Raw genomic sequence first — 27,699 nt, 5'->3', positions numbered from 1 at the left:
AATCGTTTCAAATGTTAACAGTTGGAGACAGGGGCTGTTTTGTGATGTAGGGAACAATCAGGAACTTTACTATGTCCCTCCCCAGGTTGTTAGGTTTGCTTTCACAAATCTGAGCCTCTTGCTTTCGGTTTTGATTTCCTGAGCTATTGTGAGCTGTGCTGACTCTCAGACATGGCCTCTGCTTTTCCTCTGACTTTCTCCCTCTCCGAGGAGGAGCTGACCTGCCCCATCTGCTTGGAACTGGTGAATAATCCTGTCACTATCCCCTGTGGGCACAACTTCTGTCACAAGTGCATCGAAAGCTGCTGGGATGATGGTGGGCAGCCGGGAAAGTGCGTCTGCCCCCAGTGCAGGAGTAAGTTCACGCAGAAACCGACCCTCTCCTGCAACACAATGCTGAGCTCTGTAGTCGCGCAGTTCCGCGTATCTTGCAGGGGAAAGCAGACGAGGGAAGCAAGGCCGGGCGAGGCAGCATGCGACGTATGCGTGGGCAGAAAGCTGAAAGCTGCCAAGTCCTGCCTGACCTGCCTGGTGTCCTACTGCGAGGTACACCTGCTATTCCACCGGGAGAGCCATGCATTCGCCCAACACAAGCTGAGTGACCCAATACCCGAGCTATCAGAGAGGAAGTGTGACCAGCACAGCAAGGAGTTGGAGCTGTTCTGCAGGGAGCACCGGAGCTGCATCTGCTGCCTGTGTTTGCTGGAGCACAAACACTGCCAGGTTTTCACCCTCGAACAGGCAAGGCATGGAGAAGTGGTAAGTCCTGCATATATTCAGATTTGCTCCAGCGATAATCATAACTTGGTAAGCAGCATTGTTTCAGGACTGTCCCCGTGCATCACCCCGTGCCCTTCCCAACTCCTGATTTCAGTCATGATGGTTTACTCAAAATAAAGGCAACTTTCAACAACTTATATTTATATAGCGCCTGTAACATAGTAAAGCATCCCAAGGTGCTTCACAGGAGCGTTAGCAAAGTGTGACACCCAGCCACAGTATGAGGACAGGTAGGTTTTAAGGAGATTCTTAAAGGAGGTAAGAGAGGTTTCGGGAGGCAATTACAGAGTTTAGGACTTAGGAACTGAAGGCATGGCCGCCAATGGTGGAATGAAGAAAATTGGGGATATGCAAGAGGCCAGAATTGGAGGAGCACAGAGATCTCGGAGCATAGTAGGGCTAGAGGAGGTTACAGATGCAGGAAGGATGAGAATTTTAAAATTGGGGCATCAAAAGGGAATTTCGCCTATACTTAAAAATGAAACATTTGCTGGGCTATGGAAAAACAGCCTGAAATCTCTTTCAGAGAGCTGATAAGGGAACAATGGGCTGAATGGCCTCCTTCTGTGCTTTAAGCTTCTATGGATTGTAAAATGAATAAATTTTGACTTAAATTTACATTTCTGCTTACTTCATTATTAGTTAAAAAGTGTCTCATGACTCAATATGGCTCTGAGTCATAAATAGGCATACTAAAATCTGTTTCTAGCCAACTGCAAGGATTAGAATATCTTTATTTCTTTATTATTCATTCTTGGGGTGTGGGTGTCACTGGCAAGGCAGACGTTTACTGCCCATTCAATAGTTTGCAACTTAACTGAGTGGCTCATCAAGCCATTTCAGAGGGAAGTTAAGAGTTACTATATTGATAGAGTCACATATAGGCCCAGCCCAGGGTGAGGTCAGCAGGTTTCCTTCCCTAAAGGATGTGACAAGACCAGTTAGATTTTTAATGATAATCCACTTTTCAATAAATGTGAGGTCTTTATAGGTTTTCACTCTATTTTTTTGTGAATATAAAGGAGAACTTGAAACAGAAGATTCAAGATGAGATCGAAACCATTGTAAAGAAGACTACAGATTACCAACAGCAGAGTGTTTCAAATTCTGTAAGTTGCAACAAGTGGAGCGGGGGAGTGGAGAGGGGAAGGTTTTAACTGGGAGCAAGTATCAGGTGGGTGGGGAGTGGGGTGAGCATCAAACCTGCTCAATATTTTCAGGTTCAGCTATTTTAAATCATGGACCACACTAACCATCTCATTGGCCAGGTGCCTGTCTGAAACAGGCAGAAAGAGAGAGCTTGGTGTCTGGTTAAAACCTTGGGGCCCGGAGGGGGTTGGGTTTCAGCAGGGTCTTACAAGTAGGAAAGTGTTGTGATGTGGCAGAAAGCAGATGCTAAAGCTTTCTCTTGTCACTGGAGTCACATGTAGACAGACCAGGTAAGCCTTCCTTCCCTAAAAGACATTAGTGAACCTGTTTGGGTTTTTACAATAACCTGACAGCTATATGGTCACTTTTTAAAAATTTCTAGATTTCTTTTTCAGCTACTGTGGTGGGATTTGAACTCACATCCTTTACTAGTCCAGGCCACGTGGGTTACTAGTCTAGTGACATAACCACTACACTACTATAAACATCACCCCTGAAAGTTGCTTTTAGTAACATGTCCGTGAATGGACAGTGACAGAATGTGACACATTACCAAACTCCAACTATCATTTGCAGGAGAAAGCCCTCCATTTGAAGAACGCTGTAGCCGAGCAGTTCCACAAGCTGAGAAAGATGATTGAAGCGGGAGAGGAAATAGCCAATAAAGTAATCGACAAGGCAGAACAAGCTGCTCAGAAACAAATATCGGACTTGCAGCAGAATATTCAGCAGAAAATGGACGGAGTGAAGAAAAGTCAAGAAGAGATTGAGCAGCTGATCTTACCTGCTGACTGCTGGGAATTTGTACAGGTAATTCATAAGTCAAAGAATCATTGAACAGTTCAGCACAGGAGACCACTCAGCCCACTGAGTCTGCGTTAGCTCTTTCGAACGATAATCCAGTTAGTCCTACACCTCTGCTCTTTCCCTATATCCCTATAATTTTTTCTCCTTCAAGTATTTATCCAATTCCATTTTGAAGGCTACTATTGAATCTGTTTCCACCACCCTAAAAGGCAGTGCGCTCCAAGAAGTTTTTCTCAGCGCAGCTGGTCTGGTGAAATGCTGATGCTTACGGTAATTGTGCTAGTCAGATGGTACCTGTCTCAAGCAGAAAATTATACGCTTGTCCTATTGGAACTGGAATTAGGCACATCGGAACAGAAGGAGGCTGTTCAGCCCCTTGAGCCTGCTCCGCAATTCAATTAGATCTTAACTCCATTTACCCGCCCTTGTTCCAAAAGCACTTGATGCCTTTGCACAACAAAAATCTATCAATGTGGGTTTTGGAGGTTCCAGTTCTTCCTGCAGCATCCACAGTCTTCAGGGAGGAGAGTTTCAAAATTTCCACTACCCTTTGTGCTTTTCTGATGTCAGTTCTAAATGACCTAGCTCAAATTTTAACATCATGTCCCTTTTGGTCTTTGATTCCTCCACAAGAGAAAATAGTTTCTCTGTATTTACCCTATCGAATCCTCTAACATTTTAATCACTTTTATTTCCTAAATGCAAGAGAATACCAAACTAGTTTATAATAGATCAGAAAGTGGGCGGGGCACTCATTGGCCTCAGTGCCCCTGGCTATTTTGACAGCGTAACTGGCCCACCAAGTTAAAATCCACCCTGTTCAAGGAGCATATGGCTGGTGGATGCAATGAACATCAGGAAATAGATTGCACTATGTAACCTGATCCAAATTAATAATTAAATGGTGCTCTTGCTGGTTTTTGAGTGAGTGCTTCTAATGCCACCCTCACCTGCAATTAGGGAACTGTGGATGACACAAATGGATGGAGGTCTGGCATCACGGATGGCACAAGCATCGCAGACAATAACTGAGTGGTATAACTAAAAAGAGGAGGAACTGCATTTGTATAGCTCCTGTCACAACCCTCAGAAGGTCCCAAAGTAATTTACGATCAATTAAATACCTTTTGAAGAGCAGCCACTGTTGCAGGAAATGCAGCAGCCAATTTGTGCACAGCCAGGTCCCACAAACAGCAATGTAATAATGGCCAGATTATTTAGTGATGTCAGTTGAGCGATAACCATTCATCAGGACACCAGGCAGGACTCCTCTGCTGTTCTCCAAAATAATACCAGGTGGTCTTTTACTTCCATCCAGGAGGGCAAACAGGGTTTCAGATTAACATCTCATATGAAAGAAGCTTCTCTGATAATGCTGTATTCCCTAATTACTGCACTGGGAGTATCAGCCTAGATTTTTGTCTCCAAGAATAAGATTTAAACCATGATGAGGCCAGAGTGCTACTCACTGAGCCACAGCCGGCACAAAACATAAGGGCACATTTTATACAAACTCACCTGCATAGCACTGTTCTCTTTAATTTTTCATCTCAACGCCTCACTGCATTCTATTCTACATTTTAACCTTTTATCTTTGATATTTCTATCCTGTTTTCCATGTGAAATGATCACGGCTTCACTCCCTAGCAGCAGTTCCTGAAGCAGGTACTTGAATAAGTTCTGATATGATCTAAGTGCACTGTCTTTTCTAGTCCCACTTCTCCGCAGTCACAGCTTTTTAAAAAATGTTTACCTGGTTACCTTTTTGGTCAATCATAGACTCTACTCTTTATCCCAGAATAAAATACACCAACCAGGTTTCTAATAAACAACAAAATTATCAGTTTATTATCAAACAAGACTTATCCAGTAATGAAGCGAAGCATTAACACACAGATTGAAATATGAAAGTTCCCCTTTCAAATTCCCCTTACACACACACACACATTCTCTCACACACACTCTCACACACAGGAAAAAAATACAGAAATTCTCTCTGCAGAGATCGGTTACAAAAGAAAGAATACTTTAGCCAAATACTTGCTAATTCTTGAAGAAAAAAAGATATGGAAGAATGTCAGATGTCCCTTTATCTGGCGTCTGGGTATACGGTGACGAGTAACTGGGATCTTTTCAGAAGCAATTTGTTCTGGAGATGTTGAGAAATAGTCTGGTAGGCTTTCCAGGAGACATGTGGCATCAGAGGTTTCAGCCAACACACACTTAAATCACCGGGTTTTTCAGCTTCTCAGGAGAGATGCAGCACAAGGGATTTTAGCTCTCCCAAAATTGGTCTTTACAGGGTTTTTTCAGAGGTAGAGAAAGAGGTGAGCTGGGTGATGCCTTTTTCCTTGGCAGGCAAAACTAACTGTCTTCAAAACAGTTCACACCCCAACTGACATGAAAACAATATCCAAAACCCCAAAACAACAAGTCAACCTCTTGACCTCCATAAACCTTGACATGTGGCTTCTCTGTAAACATCTTCCCCAGATCACCAAGGTTTCTGTTGTTTATTGCTTAAAGCACCTGACTTCCGGCAAGGCTGTTTTTAAACAACATCTCAGTGTCCTCTCAATGAACTGTTCACCACAAAGCAAAGTCCAGCTTCTATGAAATCTTCAGCCTTCCAATGAATCCATCTTCACAATTTAAATATAAGTCCTCAAAAACACACACTTAAAAAATATAGAAGCACTCTCGTAACAGTTCACTGCTCTAGGCTGTTGTGTGACCTTTGTTGTTGTCATGTTTCTGGCTGGAATGTTGGATAGCTCAGGTTCCTTAAATATATTTTTCACTTCTATCAACAGGAAATCATCAGATTATTACAAGCCAGCGATTCTGGTCCTTTACCTCAGCATAATGTAGAAATGGATGAGAAAAAAATACAGGACATCTTTGATATTGTGTCAGCTTTCGAAGAAAGTATCAGTGCACAGCTGTACACACCCCTGATCACAGCATTGCAAGGTCAGTATGAAATATTCAGCACTCCCTGACTGCCACACTTCATGGGCGAGGGGCCTTTATAATGAACCTCACCTTCCCTGGGTTAGAGAGGGATAAAAATCATCGAGAATTCCTGCTGCAGACTGTTGTCTTATTAAGTAGGATATGTATGAGGGGCGTTTAGGCTCAGCTGCGACAACCTCCACAGTTAAGTAGCCTGTAAAAACAAACAAAATTGATGCTGGTCAGTGCCAAGTTAGATGATCTTAGTTGGAGCAGCACTGCAGTTGTCTCTACAGATAGCTGTTCTCTGTTCCCGGCAGAAGAGACTGTTATAGAGGCAGACTCTTCTGGTTACCTCGTCCCTTACTCCTGAAGGGTCAGGAGAGATTCCAACTCATTGGCCAGGATTTTACACCTCCGAAATGGACGGCAATGGAGGTGGGGGGCCATAGAATTGCACGGGATGGTGTCGGATCAACCCTCTGATGTCATCACGCCAGGGCCGCATTTTACGAGCAGCGGACGAGACGCGGCGAGGGGACGGTGATCGCATTTACGAAATGAGCAACTGACAGCCATTTATGATAGTTAAAACAGCAACAGACTGCGATTTTACAGGCTTCTCCTAATTTAACGGTAAGCGCATGGGGGACAGAGGGCATCGGAGCTTCAGCAGGTTTTAAAGGGTGGCAAGGAGGCAGCAGCTGTTGTCATTGCTGCATTCGACAGCCATGGGGTGATGTATTTTTATTCGTAGGTAAAGAGTTGGGAAGCCATTGATCTGGGCTCGACCCCCTTTGATGCCATTGTGGTCCTGGCAGGGGGATGGGGTGGGCTGCGTTGCAGCAGCTACTGGCAGTGTGGCCCAGTCAGACTGGCAGTGTCCAAGTGCAATGGGCATCATTCATTTAGGAGGAGGGTCCTCCAGCGAGGGGGAGCACCAGAGAGGGAGGGAGGGAGATTTGAATTACTTCCGAGGATGCTGGAGGGTTCAATGTTCAGAGGATGCTTGCAGGCCTGACTGTTCAGAGGATAGTTGTAGGGATGAGTGGTGCAGCAAAGGATGTTTGCATCCAGGCTTGGGTGCTGGCAGCCCTTTAAACATGGAGTCAGCACTTCCTTCCGCGTCAGGTGACGATGCGGCCGCCACCTCAACGCCAGCCTCCAGCCACTGAGTGGTTCGCCACTCTGCCTTCTGGCTGTTGTCTGGCCTGCTGGCGTGAGATCGCAATGGGAATGGGAGTCAGAGTGGGAGGGCCTTCACCACCTGCTTCCTGTTCCATGTTCCCTTTCCTGCCGGGTCCCATAAAATCCCAGCCACTGTGTGGGGAGTTGTGACAAAAACAGCACTGTATGTTTATATAAAAGCTATAAGGCAGTAAATGTTCCAGGTTGCTGCACAGGGTGAGGGATATTGATGCAGAGTGACAGCAACAGAGTCAGAGGGTTAATAAGTGAAAGGGACACAAGTTGAGGAACATTCTAGGGCATGAAGTGAGGCAGAGAAGTTTAAGGAGGCAGCTTCAGAGGGGGTGGAAACACGGGGCACCAGACTCACAGTGTTAAGGGCAAAGGCTGCGATTGCATTGAGGAAACTAGTGAAGGGTGAGGTGTGATGTATGACTGAGTCACCCACATTCTAACCTGGAGTGGAGCTTCAACCCACAACCTCTGACTTAGAGGCGAGAGGGCTACCCACTGAGTCATAACTGACACTATTTAGTATGGGATGGCACTATTTAGTAGAGTAGAGGAGATCTCCCCAGTGTCCTGGCCTACATTTATCCCTCAACCAACATCACTAAAACAGATCTGGTTATCACATTGCTGTTCCTAAGACCCTGCTGTGTGGAACTTGGCTGCTGTGATTCCTAAATGACTACACTTCAAAAAATACTTCAATGGCTGTATAATGCTTTGGGACATTCCGAGACTGTGAAAGATGCAATAAGTCTTTAAGACAGCTGATCTCAGACTGAGTAACAGGTGGCCTACAGGATCCTGTCTTAGGTCAAAGATCAGCTGAATCTTCTGCTTCCAGTCGCAATCCAGCATCATCTGACTGAAGTCCACTTGTGTGAATCTTGATGGTAACACAATCAGGCTCAAGGACTGTGATGAAACCCACCCCCAACCCCCATCCAAGCAGTTGAATACCCAGCTGGGTAGCCATGGCCTCCTGGGGGACAAACACCGTCTTAAATTCTTCTCGCCATTTTTTGTAGTGGAGGTGACAACCCATTTAAAATAAAACAGGAACACAACACAAATAGGGAAAACAAAAGTAGCAGAGAGAGAAATTTCAACAAATGGGTTAAGCATTCATTCAATAGTATTTAGAATTAGAATTAGAACATTACAGCGCAGGACAGGCCCTTCGGCCCTCGATGTTGCGCCGACCTGTGAAACCATCTGACCTACACTATTCCATTTTCATCCATATGTCTATCCAATGACCACTTAAATGCCCTTAAAGTTGGCGAGTCTACTACTGCTGCAGGCAGGGCGTTCCACGCCCCTACTACCCTCTGAGTAAAGAAACTACCTCTAACATCTGTCCTATATCTATCACCCCTCAACTTAAAGCTATGTCCCCTCGTGTTTGCCATCACCATCCGAGGAAAAAGACTCTCACTATCCACCCTATCTAACCCTCTGATTATCTTATATGTCTCTATTAAGTCACCTCTCCTCCTCCTTCTCTCCAACGAAAACAACCTCAAGTCCCTCAGCCTTTCCTCGTAAGACCTTCCCTCCATACCAGGCAACATCCTAGTAAATCTCCTCTGCACCATTTCCAAAGCTTCCACATCCTTCCTATAATGCGGTGACCAGAACTGCACGCAATACTCCAGGTGCGGTCTCACCAGAGTTTTGTACAGCTGCAGCATGACCTCGTGGCTCCGAAACTCGATCCCCCTACTAATAAAAGCTAACACACCATATGCCTTCTTAGCAGCCCTATCAACCTGGGTAGCAACCTTCAGGGATTTATGTACCTGGACACCAAGATCTCTCTGTTCATCTACACTACCAAGAATCTTCCCATTAGCCCAGTACTCTGCATTCCTGTTACTCCTTCCAAAGTGAATCACCTCGCACTTTTCCGCATTAAACTCCATTTGCCATCTCTCAGCCCAGCTCTGCAGCCTATCTATGTCCCTCTGTACCCTACAACATCCTTCGGCACTATCCACAACTCCACCGACCTTAGTGTCATCTGCAAATTTACTAACCCACCCTTCTACACCCTCTTCCAGGTCATTTATAAAAATGACAAACAGCAGTGGCCCCAAAACAGATCCTTGCGGTACACCACTAGTAACTAAACTCCAGGATGAACATTTGCCATCAACCACCACCCTCTGTCTTCTTTCAGCTAGCCAATTTCTGATCCAAAGCTCTAAATCACCTTCAACCCCATACTTCCGTATTTTCTGCAATAGCCTACCGTGGGGAACCTTATCAAACGCCTTACTGAAATCCATATACACCACATCCACTGCTTTACCCTCATCCACCTGTTTGGTCACCTTCTCGAAAAACTCAATAAGGTTTGTGAGGCACGACCTACCCGTCACAAAACCGTGCTGACTATCGCTAATGAACTTATTCTTTTCAAGATGATTATAAATCCTGTCTCTTATAACCTTTTCCAACATTTTACCCACAACCGAAGTAAGGCTCACAGGTCTATAATTACCAGGGCTGTCTCTACTCCCCTTCTTGAACAAGGGGACAACATTTGCTATCCTCCAGTCTTCCGGCACTATTCCTGTCGACAATGACGACATAAAGATCAAGGACAAAGGCTCTGCAATCTCCTCCCTAGCTTCCCAGAGAATCCTAGGATAAATCCCATCTGGCCCAGGGGACTTATCTATTTTCACACTTTCCAAAATTGATAACACCTCCTCCTTGTGAACCTCAATCCCATCTAGCCTAGTAGCCTGAATCTCAGTATTCTCCTCGACAACATTTTCTTTCTCTACTGTAAATACTGACGCAAAATATTCATTTAACGCTTCCCCTATCTCCTCTGATTCCACACACAACTTCCCACTACTATCCTTGATTGGCCCTAATCTAACTCTAGTCATTCTTTTATTCCTGATATACCTATAGAAAGCCTTAGGGTTTTCCCTGATCCTATCCGCCAATGACTTCTAGTGTCCTCTCCTTGCTCTTCTTAGCTCTCCCTTTAGATCCTTCCTGGCTAGCTTGTAACTCTCAAGCGCCCTAACTGAGCCTTCACGTCTCATCCTAACATAAGCCTTCTTCTTCCTCTTGACAAGCGCTTCAACTTCTTTAGTAAACCATGGCTCCCTCGCTCGACAACTTCCTCCCTGCCTCACAGGTACATACTTATCAAGGACACGCAGTAGCTGCTCCTTGAATAAGCTCCACATTTCGATTGTTCCCATCCCCTGCAGTTTCCTTCCCCATCCTACGCATCCTAAATCTTGCCTAATCGCATCATAATTTCCTTTCCCCCAGCTATAATTTTTGCCCTGCGGTATATACCTGTCCCTGCTCATCGCTAAGGTAAACCTAACCGAATTGTGATCACTATCACCAAAGTGCTCACCTACATCTAAATCTAACACGTGGCCGGGTTCATTACCCAGTACCAAATCCAATGTGGCATCGCCCCTGGTTGGCCTGTCTACATACTGTGTCAGAAAACCCTCCTGCACACACTGGACAAAAACTGACCCATCTAAAGTACTCGAACTATAGTATTTCCAGTCGATATTTGGAAAGTTAAAGTCCCCCATAACAACTACCCTGTTACTCTCGCCCCTGTCGAGAATCATCTTCGCTATCCTTTCCTCTACATCTCTGGAACTATTCGGAGGTCTATAAAAGACTCCCAACAGGGTGACCTCACCTCTCTTGTTTCTAACCTCGGCCCATACTACCTCAGTAGACGAGTCCTCAAACGTCCTTTCTGTCGCTGTAATACTCTCCTTGATTAACAATGCCACACCCCCCCCTCTTTTACCATCTTCTCTGTTCTTACTGAAACATCTAAATCCCGGAACCTGCAACATCCATTCCTGCCCCTGCTCTACCCATGTCTCCGAAATGGCCACTACATCGAGATCCCAGGTACCAACCCATGCTGCAAGCTCACCCACCTTATTCCGGATGCTCCTGGCGTTGAAGTAGACACACTTTAAACCAGGTTCTTGCTTGCCAGTGCCCTCTTGCGTCCTTGTAACCTTATCCCTGCCCTCACTACTCTCAACATCCTGTACACTGGCACTACAATTTAGGTTCCCATTCCCCTGCTGAATGAGTTTAATCCCCCCCGAAGAGCACTAGCAAATCTCCCCCCCAGGATATTGGTACCTCTCTGGTTCAGGTGAAGACCATCCTGTTTGTAGAGGTCCCACCTACCCCAGAAAGAGCCCCCATTATCCAGGAAACCAAAACCCTCCCTCCTGCACCATCCCTGCAGCCACATGTTCAATTCCTCTCTCTCCCTATTCCTCGCTTCGCTATCACGTGGCACGGGCAACAACCCAGAGAGAACAACTCTGTTTGTTCTCGCTCTAAGCTTCCACCCTAGCTCCCTGAACTTCTGTCTTAAATCCCCATCTCTCTTCCTACCTATGTCGTTGGTGCCTATGTGGACCATGACTTGGGGCTGCTCCCCCTCCCCCTTAAGGATCCCAAAAACACGATCCGAGACATCACGAACCCTGGCACCTGGGAGGCAACACACCAACCGTGAGTCTCTCTCGTTCCCACAGAACCTCCTATCTGTTCCCCTAACTATGGAGTCCCCAATGACTAATGCTCTGCTCCTCTTCCCCCTTCGCTTCTGAGCAACAGGGACAGACTCTGTGCCAGATACCTGTACCCCATTGCTTACCCCTGGTAAGTCATCCCCCGCAACAGTATCCAAAACGGTATCCCACAGAGCAATTTCAGGTTGTGGATCTTTTTGCCTAAAGTTTTAAAAATTCTTGTATGATCTTTTCAACAGAGGTTTCTGTTGAGAGTGAATCCAATCCAGGACAGCGAAGAAAGAAAAGCAGAAAAAGCCCAGGTATTGATGCACAGTGTTTCTTGAGGTGGTGTTGGAGTCTTTTTTTCTAACTCGTTCTCAGGAATAAGGAATCCAAATACTCCTTGCTGGGCGTAGGTTTGGTAAGCTGGGAGTGTGGGGGTGGGGAGGTGTTTCTTCAAAAAAATTCAATCAGGGTTGTCAGGTACATGCATCATGCAGCTGCATTAGATGGTAGGACTACTGCGGTCTGAATGTATGTAGGATATGAGGCAGTAGTGTTAAGGGGATTCTGTGCGTAATCATGAGAATACTTTAAAAGACAGCAAGATGGAGGAAGTAAATGATAGGAGAATGGATGTTAAATATTGGAGTAGCTTCTCCTACCTTGGCTGACCTGGCAAGTCATTAAACTTCTGGTGTTACACCAGGTCTACAGTATGGCGTTGACAGCTTATTCCTAGCAGCTCTATACCAAACAGGGCCTCCTGACCCCATCTGAAAAGTGAGCATTGAACATCTCCCGGACATTAGGAAGCACCTACGTGTATGGTTTTGCAATGGTTATGTTACTGAACTAGTAACCCCACTGTGGCAGTTTGAGAATTTGAATTCAGTTTAAAATTTTTATTTTTTAAAATTCATTTTCATGGGATGTGAGCATCGCTGGCAAGGCCAGCATTTATTGCCCATCCCTTATGCCCTTGAGAAGGTGGTGGTGAGCTATTTTCTTGAACCACTGCAGTCCATCTGGTGCAGGTACACCCACAGTACTGTTAGGGAGGGAGTTCCAGTTTAAAATAAAACAAGGTATCAGTAAAAGTGACCATGAAGCTATTGTCTGGCACAAAAGCCCAACTGGTTCATTAATGTCCTTAGGGGAGGAAGCCTGCTGTACTTACACAGTGTGCCTAATATGTGACCCTGGTCCCACAACACTGTGGTTGACTCTTACCTGCCCTGTAAAGCAGCCGAGCAATGGTATTATACTCTGTTGCATTAAATCACTACCAGTGGTTCAAGAATACAACTCATTACCATCTCTGGGCAACCAGGGAATGGGCAAGTGCCAGCCTTGCCAGTGAAGCCCACATCCTGATAATCAAATGATAAAAAACTGCCAAAGAAACTTTGAAAAGACACAATCTACTAGGGACAGCCTTTAAAGTTGCTGAGTCACTGCATCTCTTTAAACTATGCTGCAACATCTGAATTCCCACTCTGCAACAGGAAAGCTCCCAATCAAAGACGCTATCCATTATGTTAATGAGGCTGAGCTCAGAATTACATGCTGGGTCAGCCCACTAAAGACTGGGCAGGTGGTCTCCTTCCACCACCTCATACCCAGTCAAGCTTACACTTGATTAGAAAATCAAGGCCGGTGTCTCAAATGAAGAACTGTACTGGGGAGAGGTATTGTGAGGTTGTATCCCATCAGGGGGAGAAGAACTGGGGAGAGGAGAAGGGGATAACATCTTTATGTAAACAAAATGGAGGCTGAAGCAAAATGTATAATATTCTCTCCATTTATGCTTTGAAAACAGAAACAACCGGGTTGCTTAGAAACAAACTGAAAACCACTTCAGCAAATAGGGAAGAATTGCTAAAATGTAAGTACTTTTTAGACTTGGTTTTCACATTCCACCAGAACATGTTGACACCTGTTCCCAGGCACTACCAAAAAGAGATGCAAAAGAGCCATGTTATGGTCAAGATAGGGAACTCGGTATGCGCAGAGTAATGGGTACAAACCATGCACCGCCACTTTGTGGCACAATGTGTTGATGCTTTAGTTACTGCCCAACCTCACTGCTTCTGTTATTCAATAGTTAGCAGGCATTGTAATCCAAAAGATACAAGAGGAAATTGGCATAGAATACTGATGGAAATGTAAAGAATTTCAATCTTCCTCGATTAAACCATATAGGAAATTTTTAACTAAATGTTTCTTTAGATGCCAGAAAACTAACCTTTGACCTGACTACTACAAGAAGCAATCATGAACTATCACTTGGAAACACAAGACTGCAATTCGCATCTAACATTGAAGCCTCGATATCGGGTAGTCAGGTACTCTGCTCCCCTGGATTCTCCAGTAGTCAGCATTACTGGGAGGTGGAAATAACATCAGATTTTAGTCTTCACTGTGCCTTTGGAATCACGTACAAGTGCGACGATAATGAGGAAGTCAGAAATTTTTTAGGATACTCCAGTACGTCTTGGTGCGTGATGATGGAGGAGGATCTTTGCAAGTTTGGGCTATATATGAGCACGATAAAAAATGTTTATGCTTATCACAACAACACCATCCACAAACTGGCTAAACCTTGCTCCTCCACAGTAGGGGTGCATTTAGACTGGGAGAGGGGATCAGTGACGTTTTATTCTGTCACTGATACTGTAACGCTTTTATATAGATTTACAGCTCGGTTTACAAAACCAGTTTATCCTGCTGTCTGGACAAAGAATGGAGTGACAGTAACTCTGATTAATCTGTGCAGTGGAACAATTTAAGTTCGTGAATTCATAAATGGATGAAAGGTCACAGACTTGAAACGCTCACTCTATTTTTCTCTCTCCCGCTGTTGCCTGACCTGCTGAGTATTTCCAGCATTTTCTGGTTTTGTTTCAGATTTCCAGCATCTGCAGTATTTTGCTTTTGATTTAAATTCAGTGCCTTACTTTAGATCTAAGTCAGTTTAAATTTTTTTTTTTTTATTTTTAATTTTTATTTAGAGATACAGCACTGAAACAGGCCCTTCGGCCCACCGAGTCTGTGCCGACCATCAACCACCCATTTATACTAATCCTACACTAGTCCCATATTCCTACCACATCCCCACCTTCCCTCAATTCCCCTACCACCTACCTATACTAGGGGCAATTTATAATGGCCAATTTACCTATCAACCTGCAAGTCTTTTGGCTGTGGGAGGAAACCGGAGCACCCGGAGAAAACCCACGCAGACACAGGGAGAACTTGCAAACTCCACACAGGCAGTACCCAGAATTGAACCTGGGTCGCTGGAGCTGTGAGGCTGCGGTGCTAACCACTGCGCCACTGTGTGAAGAACTGGTGCAAATCCTGTCTGAACACCTGAATCTAAGTAACACTCAATTGTCTATTGTAAGCTAATTTGCATAATGATGCAAGGTCACTCAGATTGGTAGGAGAGGATAATTGCATTTAAGCCAATTTGAAATGGATGAGGATGATTAAAGGGGAGTGTCACAATATGGAGACAAAAATTCAGAAAATTTTTGGAGAACCTCAACAGATATCTCTACCCATCAGTAGGCTCTGCCCATGTTGAAGGGGTCAGGTGGAAACGAAGGGAAAGGTAATCCTAGATAATAGGCAGGAGGCTGCAGAGAGGTGATGCAACAGTCCATGGGAACGAGAGGTCAAGCTACATGCATACCTTGATATCTTGGGCTTTTTGTGGGATCAGCACACGATGAGCTAAAACAGCTTTCTGCTGAACATAGGAAGCAGGCCTAAGGAAAGGGTATCTTCTTGAAATGCGGATGGATGTGTGAAATTTACTCATTCACAAGCTGAATTTTCAGGCCCCGCCAATGTCAGGAACAGAGGTAGCCAGGGCCCGAAACTGATAGGGCCAGCATCAGAGGTATCCCGACCCTGTGTACTCATACTGGAATCTTGAAGTGTCAGGAACCTGAACACACATATGGGATTGTGGTGTATGATGTCTCATTAAAGATCTGGACACACAGACTAGATTGGGTAGTGTGGTCATAGTGTCAGATATAGCACAGAAGACAATTCGGCCCATTGAGTCCACTCTGGCTCTCAATGGAGCAATCCAGTCAGTCCCACTCACCGGTTTTTATCCCCATAGCCCTGCAAGTTAATTTCCTTCAAATGCCCATCCAACTTCTTGAAGTCATTGATTGTCTCCACTTCCACTACCCTCATAACCACTCAGTGCATAAAAAAATTCTTCCTCACATTCCCTCTGCATCTCTTGCCTAAAACTTTCAATCTGTGTCCCCTCGTCCTTATACCAACAGTTAATGGAAACAGTTTTTCCTTGTCTAACTTATTTAAGCCTGTTACAATCTTGCACATTTCTATCAACTCCCCCCTCAATCTCCTTTGCTCCAGGGAGAACAAACCCAGCTTTTCCAACCTAAACTTGTAACTGAAATCCCCCATCCCTGGAATCATTCTGGTAAATCTCCTCTGTACCCTCTCGAGGACCCTCACATCCTTCCTGAAGTGTGGTGACCAGAACTGGATGCAGTACTCCAGTTGGGGCCTAACCAGAGCTTTATAAAAGTTCAGCATAACTTCTCTGCTTTTGTGCTCAATGCCTCTATTTATGAAGCCTAAGATGTCATATGTTTTGCTGACCACTCTCTCAATATATCCCGCCACCTTCAAAGATCAATGAACACATCCTCTGTTCCTGCACACTCTTTAGAACTGTGGCATTAAGTTAATATTGCCTCACTCTATCCCTTCTGCCAAAATGAATCATTTCACACTTGTCAGTATTAAATTCCATCTGCCACTTGTCCTCCTATTCTGTTAGCCTATGTCCTGTTGCAAGCAGTTCACATCATCCTCACTGTTTACCACTCCCCCAAGTTTGGTATCATCGGCAAACTTTGAAATTCTATTCTGCATTCCAAGATCCAAATCATTGATATATAGCAAAAAATGTAGTGGTCCTAGCAATGACCCTTGGAGAACACCACTATCTACCATCCTCCAGTCTGAAAACCAACTTGCTGTTTTCTGTCCTTAAGTCCTTTTTTTTTTTATCCAATTAGATACTGACCCTTCTAGTCGATGAGCCTCAAATTTTGTTAAAATGCCTTTTATATGGTACTTTATTAAAAGCTTTCTTAATATCCATATAAACAACAGCCACCGCATTCCCTTCATCAACCTTCTCTGTTCCTTCATCAAAAAATTCAATTAGTCAAGCACGATCTACCTTTTACAAATCCGAGCTGGCTCTCCTTAATTAACTCAAACCTCTCCAAGTGTCTGTTGATATTTTCCCTCATTGTTTCTAAAACCTTACCCACCCTGATGTTAAACTAACTTCCCTGTAATTGCTAGGACTGTCCTTATACCCTTTCTTAAATAAGGGTGTTAGATTTGTTATTCTTCAATCATGTGGTACCTCACCCATATCTAGGGAAGATTATGGCAAGTTCTTCCGCTATCTCCACCCCAACTTCCTTTAGAAACCTGGGATGCAAGTCTTCCGGACCAGGTGACTTATCTACCCTAAGCATAGCCAGTCTTTCCAGTTCCTCCTCCCTCTCAATTTTTACCCTATCCATTGCCTCTACTCTGTCCATTTCTACCGATATTTTGTCAGCATCCTCTTCCTTAGTAAACACCAATATAAAGTACTCATTGAGTATTCTAGCCTTGCCCTGTGCCTCTAAGCATATATTACCCTCTTTGCCCCTAATAAGCCTCAGTGAAAAACTGTTTCTGCATTGATACAACTGCATGTTTCTGGACTTTGATGTTTAAAGTAACTAAACGAATTAGAACAAGAAAGCAGCCAACACAACCCAGCAAACAAACTCTGTTTGGTGGCTGCTGAGGTGGGGGTGGTGCTGGATGAGGTGGTTGTGAGGAGGCTTATACACTGTGCTACTCCAGAGGCCCATCCCTCAGGCCAGTATTTCAGCCTGGCTGGGCAGAGGTGCAAGTTTCAGCCCAAGCTGACCCTGTATGGCATCTGTAAGTCCACTTTGCAACAGATGGTGCAATGTTGAATCTGCCTCTCTGTTGAGCCAGACTCTGAGAAGACTGGTATCCACGTATGCCCGCGGGAAGGCTCTTGGTAAGTGTGGCCAATTAGGCAACATTGGTTCTTGATCACCATTACAATGCCTTTGTTCATGCAATGCCACGCGAGCTGAGACACACTGTAATTGGGGGGCTTCTGAAGAACCACCCAGCAGAATGGCTAGTCTGCCCTTCACCATGGAGCTGACACCCATGTAGCGTATTGGTATAGCTTCCCAGGTAGAGAGGCCTTCACCAGTGTGTGGCTATCAGTCAGAGGGCACAGGGCCCCACTCAGGCTGCCTGACATGCTTGTCATTCCTCCATAGCTCCCCTTATTGTAAAAATGTCAGCTCTGGGAAATGCCCATTGGAAAAACCACCAGTAATTAAGGAAAACTGGCAGGAAGCTTATGAGATTTAAAAATGGTCTCAAAATATTTACTTGTAATATTTAGAGCCCATGAACTTTCTGCTGAATCCTGTTTGCCAGATTTTCTGGGCTTGCATTAGACTTGGCATCTAGTATACCATGAGTTGCAAGCTGCAGTGGAGGATATTCCTCTCCACTTTTTAAATAAATGAAGTTTCTCCCCATGTTTTGGACAGTAGTCTCTACCACCCAGCCCAGGCCGGATGGGAAAAACGATTCCCTGCACAATTTTGCATCCCAATAAACAGGTCGCGGCAGGACAGCAAAACTGGTCTTAAAATCCCACTTAGTACATTCCATTCATAAAAGCACATAACTCATTCTGTTCCATCCTATAATACAATGCAAACTTTCAAGGCCTTGGGCTCAGCACAGAAAATGCCACCGCCCACCCTATTTTTAATAGAAACAATTCTTGGGATGTGGTGTCACTGGTAAGGTCAACACTTAATAGCCATCCTTAGCTTTCTTGAGGAGGTAGTACACTGAGGTGCTTCCTCAGCCACTTCAAAGGGCAGCAAAGAGTCAACGATGTGGGACTGGAGTCACATTTAGGCCAGACTATGTAAGGATGGCAGGTTTTCATCCCTGCAGGACATTAATGAACCAATTCCTCTGAGCCACCCTTAATTCTGGTGTTGATTAGTTTATTTGTATCTATACTATCTTCAGTTGTGTTATCTGTAGCATACTGTGCCATCTCTAGTGCCTACTCCAAATCTCAGATTGTCCTTAAGAGTATACAGGAATAATATTCTGGCTGCATTACCCCTTGGGAGCATAGTGGAAATTCGGGCTTGTACTGCGAGTGTTTGTACAAGCCAAATATTAATCAACATTTTGCACCAATTCTTTTGAATCATTTTTGTTTAGTATTGTATTTTGAGGATATTGCAGTTTGACTGAGCTTTGATAACAGCACCCTCTGTTGGTCAGTTACATATACATCCTGTTTTACCCTCTCCACCTCTTAAAACAATTTATATAGTCATTGTATCTTTAATTACATTTTACACTCGGGGTCTATCCCGATTTTTTTTTGTAAAAAAGGAATTATTAGATGGCCCCCAGTGACTCAATGGGTAAATGTGATACCGTGGCATAGAGTCATGGTTTGAGCCTCAGTCCGTGCTGAGGTGGCCGGGGCAGTAGTAGCTGTGCTATAATTGGCATGTGTTTCCTCCAGTAGCCCAAAAGCAATCTGCCAGGGCTTCTGCTCCTGACTGCAGCTGTAAAGGTCTGTGTGTGGATGCCTAGTGAGGCCAAGAGCAACTGGAACAACCATGCCTCTGCATTTGAATAGTCTGCAGCCAAGTTCATAAAAGAAGAATGTCCACTTGGCTGACATACTGGAGGGCACTCTGGAGGTGGATGGAGGGCTTTCCTCCACTTGTTGGATGTAGCAAAATCATAGCGCCATTTTTAAAGAACACATTTATTCTTTTATCACCAAGTTACAAAGTAAGCTTGCTCTCCAACATTTTCGCTAATTTACTCATCAGTAAGGATGGGCGATAAATGTTGGCCTAGCCAGCGACACCCACATCCCATGAATGAATAAAAAAAATAACTCTGTACCCTTCCCATGGCTCTAATATCCCTCATAGCTTATCTCTAACCTCTTCCAACCCAACTAATCTTAAACTCTTGGCCTTGTACACATCAAGTAGACCATGTCACCCACTGAAACATATAAAGAGCTTGCATTAATAGAATTTTTACGACCTCAGGACGTCCCAAAGTGCTTTACAGCCAATGAAGTACTTTTGAAATGTCACTGTTGTAGGAAACGTAGCAGCAATTTGCACACAGCAAGGTCCCATAGAGAGCAGAGATAATGACCAGATAATCTGTTTTATCCACGTTGGTCAAGGAATATTGTCCAGTTCACTGAGGAGTGCCTCTTCCCCTCACTTCCCCACCCGCGCTTCAAAATAGCACCATGGCAGTTTTATATCCACCCGAGGGGGCAGACAGGGCCTTGGTTTAACACATCATCTGAAAGATGCCATCTCCTTCACTACTGCAATGGAATGTCAACCTGAGTTTTGTGCTCAGGTTTCTGGAAAGGGACTTGAATGCACAACCCTCTGTCTCAGATACAATAAATCAATATATATGCCTATTTCTCATTTTCAACTTTGTTTATTGCTATTATGAGCGAGTTCAGATTATGTTACATGTTTACCCTTCAATAAAACCTTTGAACAATTGTGACTGAAGGGCTGTGGTTTATTCCTGGTCTCTGCCTTGTTTATATGATGGATCATGTGACTGACACTTCTCTAAAATAGTAAATATAGTAATACAAATAGAGTAAAAAGTCCATTACTTGAATTACTGGAGGTCACTCTTTATAGTGTGACTGGACAGATGGCTCACTTAGTAAATGCACTCTGTTGTGGGGAAAAAGCAAAAGTACAGCCTTGGATTTATACACAGCACATCACTCAGGTAGGAATCAAAGGGCCTTACATGGAGAAAGAACAAATGTTTTTCATAGACTCAGCACGTTCTTGGGAAATCCTGACTTTTGATGCTGATTCAAGGACTGCAGCAGTTCAAGAGGCAGCCCACCACCACCTTCTCAAAGGCAATTAGGCAAAGTCCTAGCCAGCGATGCCCACAGCCCTTGAATGATTTTTAAAAAATCATTAAAGTAAGCAAACAAAGCAGCCATTTTCTAGACAGCAAGATCCTAAAAACAGTAAGATAAATGACCAGATTATATGCAAAATTAACAAAAAACCATAGAATAATGAAAAAACAATTTTTTTTAACCTCTTCCCAGCTTACATTGCTGGTACGGAGTGGGCACCACTGAACCAGATTGTATAGCTGCAACATAAGATACTGGATACAGGAGATGGCGTAGTGGTATTGTCACTGGAGTTATAAATCCAGAGGCCTAGGCTAATGCATGGGTTTGAATCCCACCACTGTAGATGGTGAAATCTGAATTCAATTAATAAATCTGGAACGGTGACCATGAGACTATTTTTGATGTTAAAAACCCATCTGGTTCACAAATATCCTTGAGAGAAGGAAATCTGCCGTCCTTACCTGGTGTGGTTGACTCTTGAATGCCTACTGGCAGGGCAGACCCACCAGAGGTGGCAGCACAGTGGTATACAGGCAGGAGGGAGCTACCCTGGGAGTCAACATTGACTCCAGACCCCATGACGTCTCATGGCATCAGGTCAAACATGGGTAAAGAAACCTCCTGCTGATTACCGACTTCAGTTGACGAATCAGTACTCCTTCATGTTGAATCATAGAAAGTTTAAGGCACAGAAAGAGGTCACTTGGCCCAACGTTTCTGCGTCGGCTGAAAAATGATCCCACCTTCCAGCATTTGGTCCATAGTCCTGTAGCTTACGGCACTTGAGGTGCATATCCAGACTCGTTTTAAATGAGTTGAGGGTCACTGCCTCAACTACCCTTTCAGGCAGAGAGTTCCAGACCATCACCACCCTCTGGGTGAAAAAGTTTTTCCTCATCTCCCCTCTAATTTTTCCACCGATCACTTTAAATCTATGTCCCCTCGTCACTGGCCTCTCTGCTAAGGTGAACAGACCCTTCACCTCCACTCATAAGAACTTTAGAACTAGGAGCAGGAGTAGGCAAATTCAGCCCCTTGAGACTGCTCCGCCATTTAATATGATCATGGCTGATCTCATCTCAGCCTCAACTCCACTTTCCTGCCCGTTCTCCATAACCCTTCAACCCATTACTAATTAAAAATCTGTCTATCTCCTCCTTGAATTTACTCAATGTCCTGGCATCCACTGCACTCTGGGGTAGTGAATTCCACAGACTCGGGACCCTTTGAGAGAAGTAATTTCTCTTCAGCTGTGTTTTAAATCTGCTACCCCTTATCCTACAACAATGACCTCTTGTTCTAGATTGCCCCATCAGAGGAAACATCCTCTCTACGTCTACTTTGTCAATCCCCTTAAATACCTCGATCAGATCTCTACTCTCGAGTTTAGAAGAATTAAAGGCCTAAACTGCTCAATCTCTTCGTAAGACACATCCGTCATCTCTGGAATCAATCTAGTGAACCTCCTCTGAACTGCCTCCAATGCAACTACATCCCTCCTCAAGTAAGGGGACCAAAACTGTACTCAATACTCCAGGTGCGGTCTCACTAATGCCTTGTACAGTTGTAGCAACACTTCACTACTTTTATACTCTATTCCTTTAGTAATAAATGCCAAAATTCCATTTGTCTTCCTTATCACTTGCTGCACCTGCATACTAGTTTTCTGCGATTCATGCACAAGGACACCCAGATCTCTCTGCACCGAAGCACTCTGAAGTTTCTCTCCATTTAGATAATTTGCCTTTCAATTCTTCCGGCCAAAATGGATAACCTCACACTTATCCACATTAAACTCCATCTGCCAAATTTTGGCCCATTCACCTAACCTATCCATATCCATTTGTAAATTTCTTATTTCTTTATTTATTGCAACTCACTATCCCTTCCATTTTGGTGTCATCTGCAAATTTGGCTATAGTACCTTCTATCCCTGCATCCAAGTCATTCATTTAGATTGTAAATAGTTGGGGCCTGAGGACCGAACCCTGTGGCACCTCACTAGTTACATCTTGCCAACCAGAAAAAGACCCATTTATCCCGACTCTGTTTTCTGTTGGTTAGCCAATCCTCTTTGCCCCTAATCCCATGTGATCTTACCTTGTGTATTAAACTTTTGTGCGGCACCTTATCAAATACCTTCTGGAAGTCCAGATATACTACATCTACAGGGTCCTCATTATCCACTTTACTTGTTACATCTTCAAAGAACTCTAACAAATTAGTCAAACACTATTTACCCTTCATAAAACCATGCTGTCTCTGATGGATTGCGTTTTGGCTTTCTAAATGTCCTGTTATTACTTCCTTAATAATGGATTCTAACAATTGCCCAACAACAGATGTTAAACTAACTGGTCTATAGTTTCCTACTTTCTGCCTCCCTCCTTTTTTGAGGAAGGGGATTATATTGGCATTTTTCCAATCCATTGGAACCTTTCCCGCATCAAGGGAATTTTGGAATACTATAACCAATGGATCCACTATATCTGATACCACTTCCTTTAAGACCCTAGGATGTAGCCCATCCGGCCCTGAGGACTTGTCTGCCTTCAATCCCAATAGTTTGCTCAGAACTTTTTCCCTCGTGATGATGATTGTTCCAAGTTCCTCCCTTTCTATAACTTCTGCATTACTTGTTACTATTGGGATGGTGCTAGTGACCTCCACTGTGAAAACTGAGGTAAAATACTGATTTAGTGTCTCTGCCATTTCTGTGTTCCCCACAATCAACTCCCCCGTCTCATCCTCCAAGGGACCAACATTCACTTTAGCTACTTACTTCTCTTTTACATACTTATAGAAGCTTTTGTTATGTGTGTTTATATTTTTCGCTGGTTTTCTTTCATAATTTACCTTTGCTCTTTTTATTACTTTAGTAACCCGTTGTTGATCTTTAAAAGTTACCCAATCTTCCAGCCTGCCACTGGCCTTTGCAATATGGTATGCCTTAGTTTTTGTCTTTGTGTTATCCTTAACTTCCTTGCTTAGCCATGGATGTTTTTCCCCCCCTTACAATCTTTCCTCCTCTCGGGAAAATATTTTAGTTAGGAGGAACTGAATATCTCCTTAAACATCTGCCACTGCTCATCAACTGTCCTACCTTTTAGTCTTCCTCAACAGTCCACTAGGGCCAAATCTGTCTTCATGCCTATGTAATTACCTTTGTCTAACTCCAGAACGCTAGCGTGGGACTCCAGTTTCTCGCCCTCAAACAATTTGAAATTCTAGCATGCTCCTTAACTATGAGATTAATTAATCCCTATATTCACTCTATTCAAGCCCCTCAAAATTTTGTACGTCTCAATTAGATCTCCCCTCAGCCTTCTCTGTTCCAAGGAGAACAACCCCAGCCTATCCATCTTTCCTCGTAGCTGCATTTGCCTAGTCCTGTCAACATCCTCGTAAATCTCCTCTGTACCGTCTTTAGTGCAATTACATCCTTTCTATAATGAGATGACCAGAACTGCACACAGTACTCAAGTTGTGGCCGAACCAATGAGTTCTACAGTTCCAGTATAACCTCCCTGCCCTTGTATTCTATACCTCAGCTAATAAAGGAAGGGATTCCATATGCCTTCTTAACCACCTTATCAACCTGTCCTGCTACTTTCAGGGATCTATGGACATTCACTCCAAAGTCCCATACTTCCTCTACATCTCTCAGTATTTTCCCATTAATCATGTATTCCTTTGCCTTGTTTGACCTCCCCAAATGCATCACCTCACACTTCAAGTTGAATTCCATTTGCCACTTTTCTGACCAGACCATCAATATCTTCCTGCAGCCTACAGCTTTCCTCCTCGCTATTCACCACAGCCAATCTTTGTGTCATCTGCAAACTTCTTGATCATGCCCCTTACATTTATGATTTATGTCCAAATCGTTAATATACACTACAAAAAGCAGGGGACCCAGTACTGAGCCCTGCAGAATGCCACTGGAAACAGCTCTCCAGTCGTTAAAACAGCTGTTAACAATTACCCTTTGTTTCCTGCCACTGAGCCAATTTTGTATCCACCTTGCTGCATTTCCCTGGATCCCATGGGATTTTTTTTTTTAAAAACCAGTCTGCTATGTGGGACCTTGTCAAAAGTCTTGCTAAAATCCATGTATTATCAGCTGCACTATCCTCATCTATCTTCCTTGTTATTTCTTCAAAAAATTCAATCAACTTGGTCAAACAAGATCTTCCCTTAACAAATCCATGCTGACTATCCTTGATTAACCTGTGCCTTTCGAAGTGACAGTTTATCCTGTCTCTCAGAATCAATTCCAATAATTTGCCCACTACTGAGGTTAGACTGACGGGCCCGTAAGTATTCGGTCAATCCTTCGCTCCCTTTTTAAACAGAGGTACAAAGTTAGCAATTCTCCAATCCTCCAGCACTGCACCTGTATCCAGTGAGGACTGGAAAATGATGATCAGATCTTCTGCTATTTCCTCTCTTGCTTCTTTTAACAGCCTAGGATACATTTCATCTGGCCCTGGTGACTTATCAAATTTCAGGAATGTAGATCCCATTAATACTTACTCTCTCCCTATGTTTATCACATCCAATACTTAACACCCATCCTTCATAACTACAATAACTGCTTCATCCCACTCTTTTGTGAAGACAGACACAAAGTATTCATTAAGAACTATACCAATATCTTCCGTTCCTACACATAGGTTATCTTTTTGGTCTTTATGGGCCCTACTCTCTCCTTAGTTATCCTCTTACTCAATGTATTGGTAAAACATCTTTGGGTTCACCTTAATTTTGCTTGCCAATATTCTTTCATGCCCTCTCTTTGCTTTCCTACTTTTTTTTTTATTTCACTTTCTATACTCCTCTCGGCTTTCTGTAGTATTGAGTTCTTGGTGTCAGACATAAGCTTTCCTTTTCTGCCTTATCTTACCCCTGTAGGTTCCTTGACATCCATGGGGCTCGAGATTTGGCCGCCTCAATCTTTTTCTTTGTGGGAACATGTCTACCCTGACCCTCTTGTATCGCCCCTTTGAATGCCTCCCACTGTTCTGACACTGATTTACCTTAAAGTAGCGGTTTTCAGTCCACTTTCACTAAATCACTCCTCAGTTTAGTAAAATTGGCCTTGCCAATTGAGAACTCTAACTCCTGTTCCATCTCTGCCCTTTTCCATAATTATGTTAAAACTGACCGAATTATGATCACTACCAGCAAAAGGCTCTCCCACTGCCACTCCTTCCACCTGCCCATCTTCATTCCCTAAATCCAAGTAAAAACTGCACCCTCTCTTGTTGGACTTGCTACATACTGGGCAAAAAAGTTCTCCTGAATGCACCTCGAGAATTCTGCTCCCTCAATTCCTTCCACACAAACTATCCCAGTCAATATTGGGGTAGTTAAAATCCCTATTATTGCACTATTGTTCTTGCACTTCTCAAGAGACTTGCCTACATATCTGCTCTTCTATCTCTGACTGTTTGGGGGTCAACAGTACACTCCCAGCAGTGTGAGTGCCCCTTATTTGTTCCTTAGTTCAATCCATATGGCCTCATTTGATGAACCTTCCAACATATCATCCCTCCTCAAATCTGTATTAATTTCCATGACCAAAATTGCCACTCCCCCTACTTGCTTAACAGTACTTGGAGGAAGCACTGAGGATGGCAAAGGCACAAAGTATCCTGGGTGGGGGACTTCAATGTCCAACACCAAGGATGGCTCTGTGGCACCACTAATGACCGAGCCCTAAAGAACATAGGTGCTAGACTGGGTTTGCGGCAGATGGTGAGGGACCAAGAGGGAAAAACCTACTTGACCTCATCCTTGCCAATCTACCTGTCACAGATGCATCTGTCCATGATAGTATTGGTAGAAGTGACCACAGCATAGTCCTTGTGGAGGTGAAGTCCCATCACAGTGAGGATACCCTCCATTATGTTGTGTGGTGCTAGCACTGTGCTAAATGGGATAGATTTTGAACATATCTAGCAACTCAAATCTGGGCATCCATGAGGCGCTGTGGACCATCAGCAGTAGAATTATATTCAACCACAATCTGTAACCTCATGGCCCAGCACATCCGCCACTCTACCATTACCATCAAGCCGGGGGATCAACTCTGGTTCAATGAACAGTGGAGGAGGGCATGCCAGGAGCAGCACCAGGCATACCTAAAAAGGAGGCGCTAGCCTGGTGAAGCTACAAGACAGGACTACTTGCATGCCAAACAGCTGAAGCAGCATGCAATAGACAGGGCTAAGTCATCCCACAACCAACATCATAAAAAATTTCCAGCACAGAAAGAGGCCACTTGTTCCATCACGTCTGTGCCAGCCGAAAAGCGTTCCACCCATTCTAATCCCACCTTCTAGCATTTGGTTTGTAGCCCTGCAGTACAGCACTTGAGGTACATATCCAGACTTCCTTTTAAATGAGTTGAGGGTTTCTGCCTCAATTACCCTTTCAGGCAGCGAGTTCCAGACCCCCAGCAGCCTCTGGGTGAAAAATCTTTCCTCATCTCGCTAATCTTTCTACCAATCATTTTAAATCTATGCCCCCTAATCACTGACCTCTCTGTTAAGGTAAATAGGGCCTTCACCTCCACTCTATCCAGGCCCCACAAAATTTTGTACCTTTCAATCAGATCTCCCCTCAGCATTCTCTGTTCCAAGGAGAACCACCCCAGCCTATCCAATCTTTCCTCATAGCTGCATTTTTGCAGTTCTGGCAACATCCTCGGAAATCTCCTCTGTACCCCCTCTAGTGGAATTACATCCTTTCTGAAATGAGGTGACCAGAACTGCATGCTGTACTCAAGTCGTGGCCAAACCAATGAGTTATACAGTTCCAGTACAACCTCCCTGCTCTTATATTCTTTCCCTCAGCTAATAAAGGAAAGGATTCCATATGCCTTCTTAACCACCTTACCAGCCTGTCCTGCGACCTTCAGGGATCTGTGGACATTTACTCCAAGGTCCCTGACCTCCCCAAATGCATCACCTCATACTTCTCCGGGTTGAATTCCATTTGCCACTTTTCTGCCCATCTGACTGAATCATTAATATCTTCCTACAGCTATCCTCCTCGCTATCTACCACACGGCCACTCTTTGCGTCCTCTGAAAACTTCTTGATCATGCCCCCCCACATGTATGTCCAAACCATTAATATATATCACAAAAAGCAGGGGACCCAGTACTGA

The 27,699-nt window shown here is 44.1% G+C and overlaps 1 protein-coding gene across 3 annotated transcripts; it reads left to right on the top strand.

The window, feature by feature from the left end:
- Positions 1–136: 136 nt before the first annotated feature.
- On the top strand, positions 137–20,138 carry LOC137384454 (E3 ubiquitin/ISG15 ligase TRIM25-like). Of its 3 annotated transcripts, XM_068058541.1 has the most exons (7): positions 137–759; positions 1,803–1,889; positions 2,506–2,739; positions 5,550–5,709; positions 11,687–11,749; positions 13,252–13,317; positions 13,662–20,138. In XM_068058541.1, exons 1-7 carry the CDS (start codon positions 172–174, stop codon positions 14,219–14,221), a joined length of 1,758 nt encoding a protein of 585 aa, XP_067914642.1. In that variant the 5' UTR covers positions 137–171; the 3' UTR covers positions 14,222–20,138. The 3 variants fall into 3 exon arrangements, with proteins under 3 accessions (XP_067914642.1, XP_067914644.1, XP_067914643.1); XM_068058543.1 differs by lacking the exon at positions 1,803–1,889; XM_068058542.1 differs by lacking the exon at positions 11,687–11,749.
- Positions 20,139–27,699: the final 7,561 nt, after the last annotated feature.

Source organism: Heterodontus francisci, chromosome 26, assembly GCF_036365525.1.
Source record: "Heterodontus francisci isolate sHetFra1 chromosome 26, sHetFra1.hap1, whole genome shotgun sequence".
Taxonomy (NCBI): Eukaryota; Metazoa; Chordata; class Chondrichthyes; order Heterodontiformes; family Heterodontidae; genus Heterodontus; species Heterodontus francisci.
This window is presented reverse-complemented; position numbering and strand designations above follow the sequence as displayed.

Coding starts and splice junctions, on each gene's coding strand:
- LOC137384454 (XM_068058541.1), top strand. CDS start 172: ATGGCCTCTGCTTTTCCTCTGACTTTCTCCCTCTCCGAGGAGGAGCTG. Junction 1,890..2,505: donor AGCAGAGTGTTTCAAATTCT/GTAAGTTGCAAC, acceptor TATCATTTGCAG/GAGAAAGCCCTCCATTTGAA. Junction 5,710..11,686: donor CCTGATCACAGCATTGCAAG/GTCAGTATGAAA, acceptor TCTTTTCAACAG/AGGTTTCTGTTGAGAGTGAA.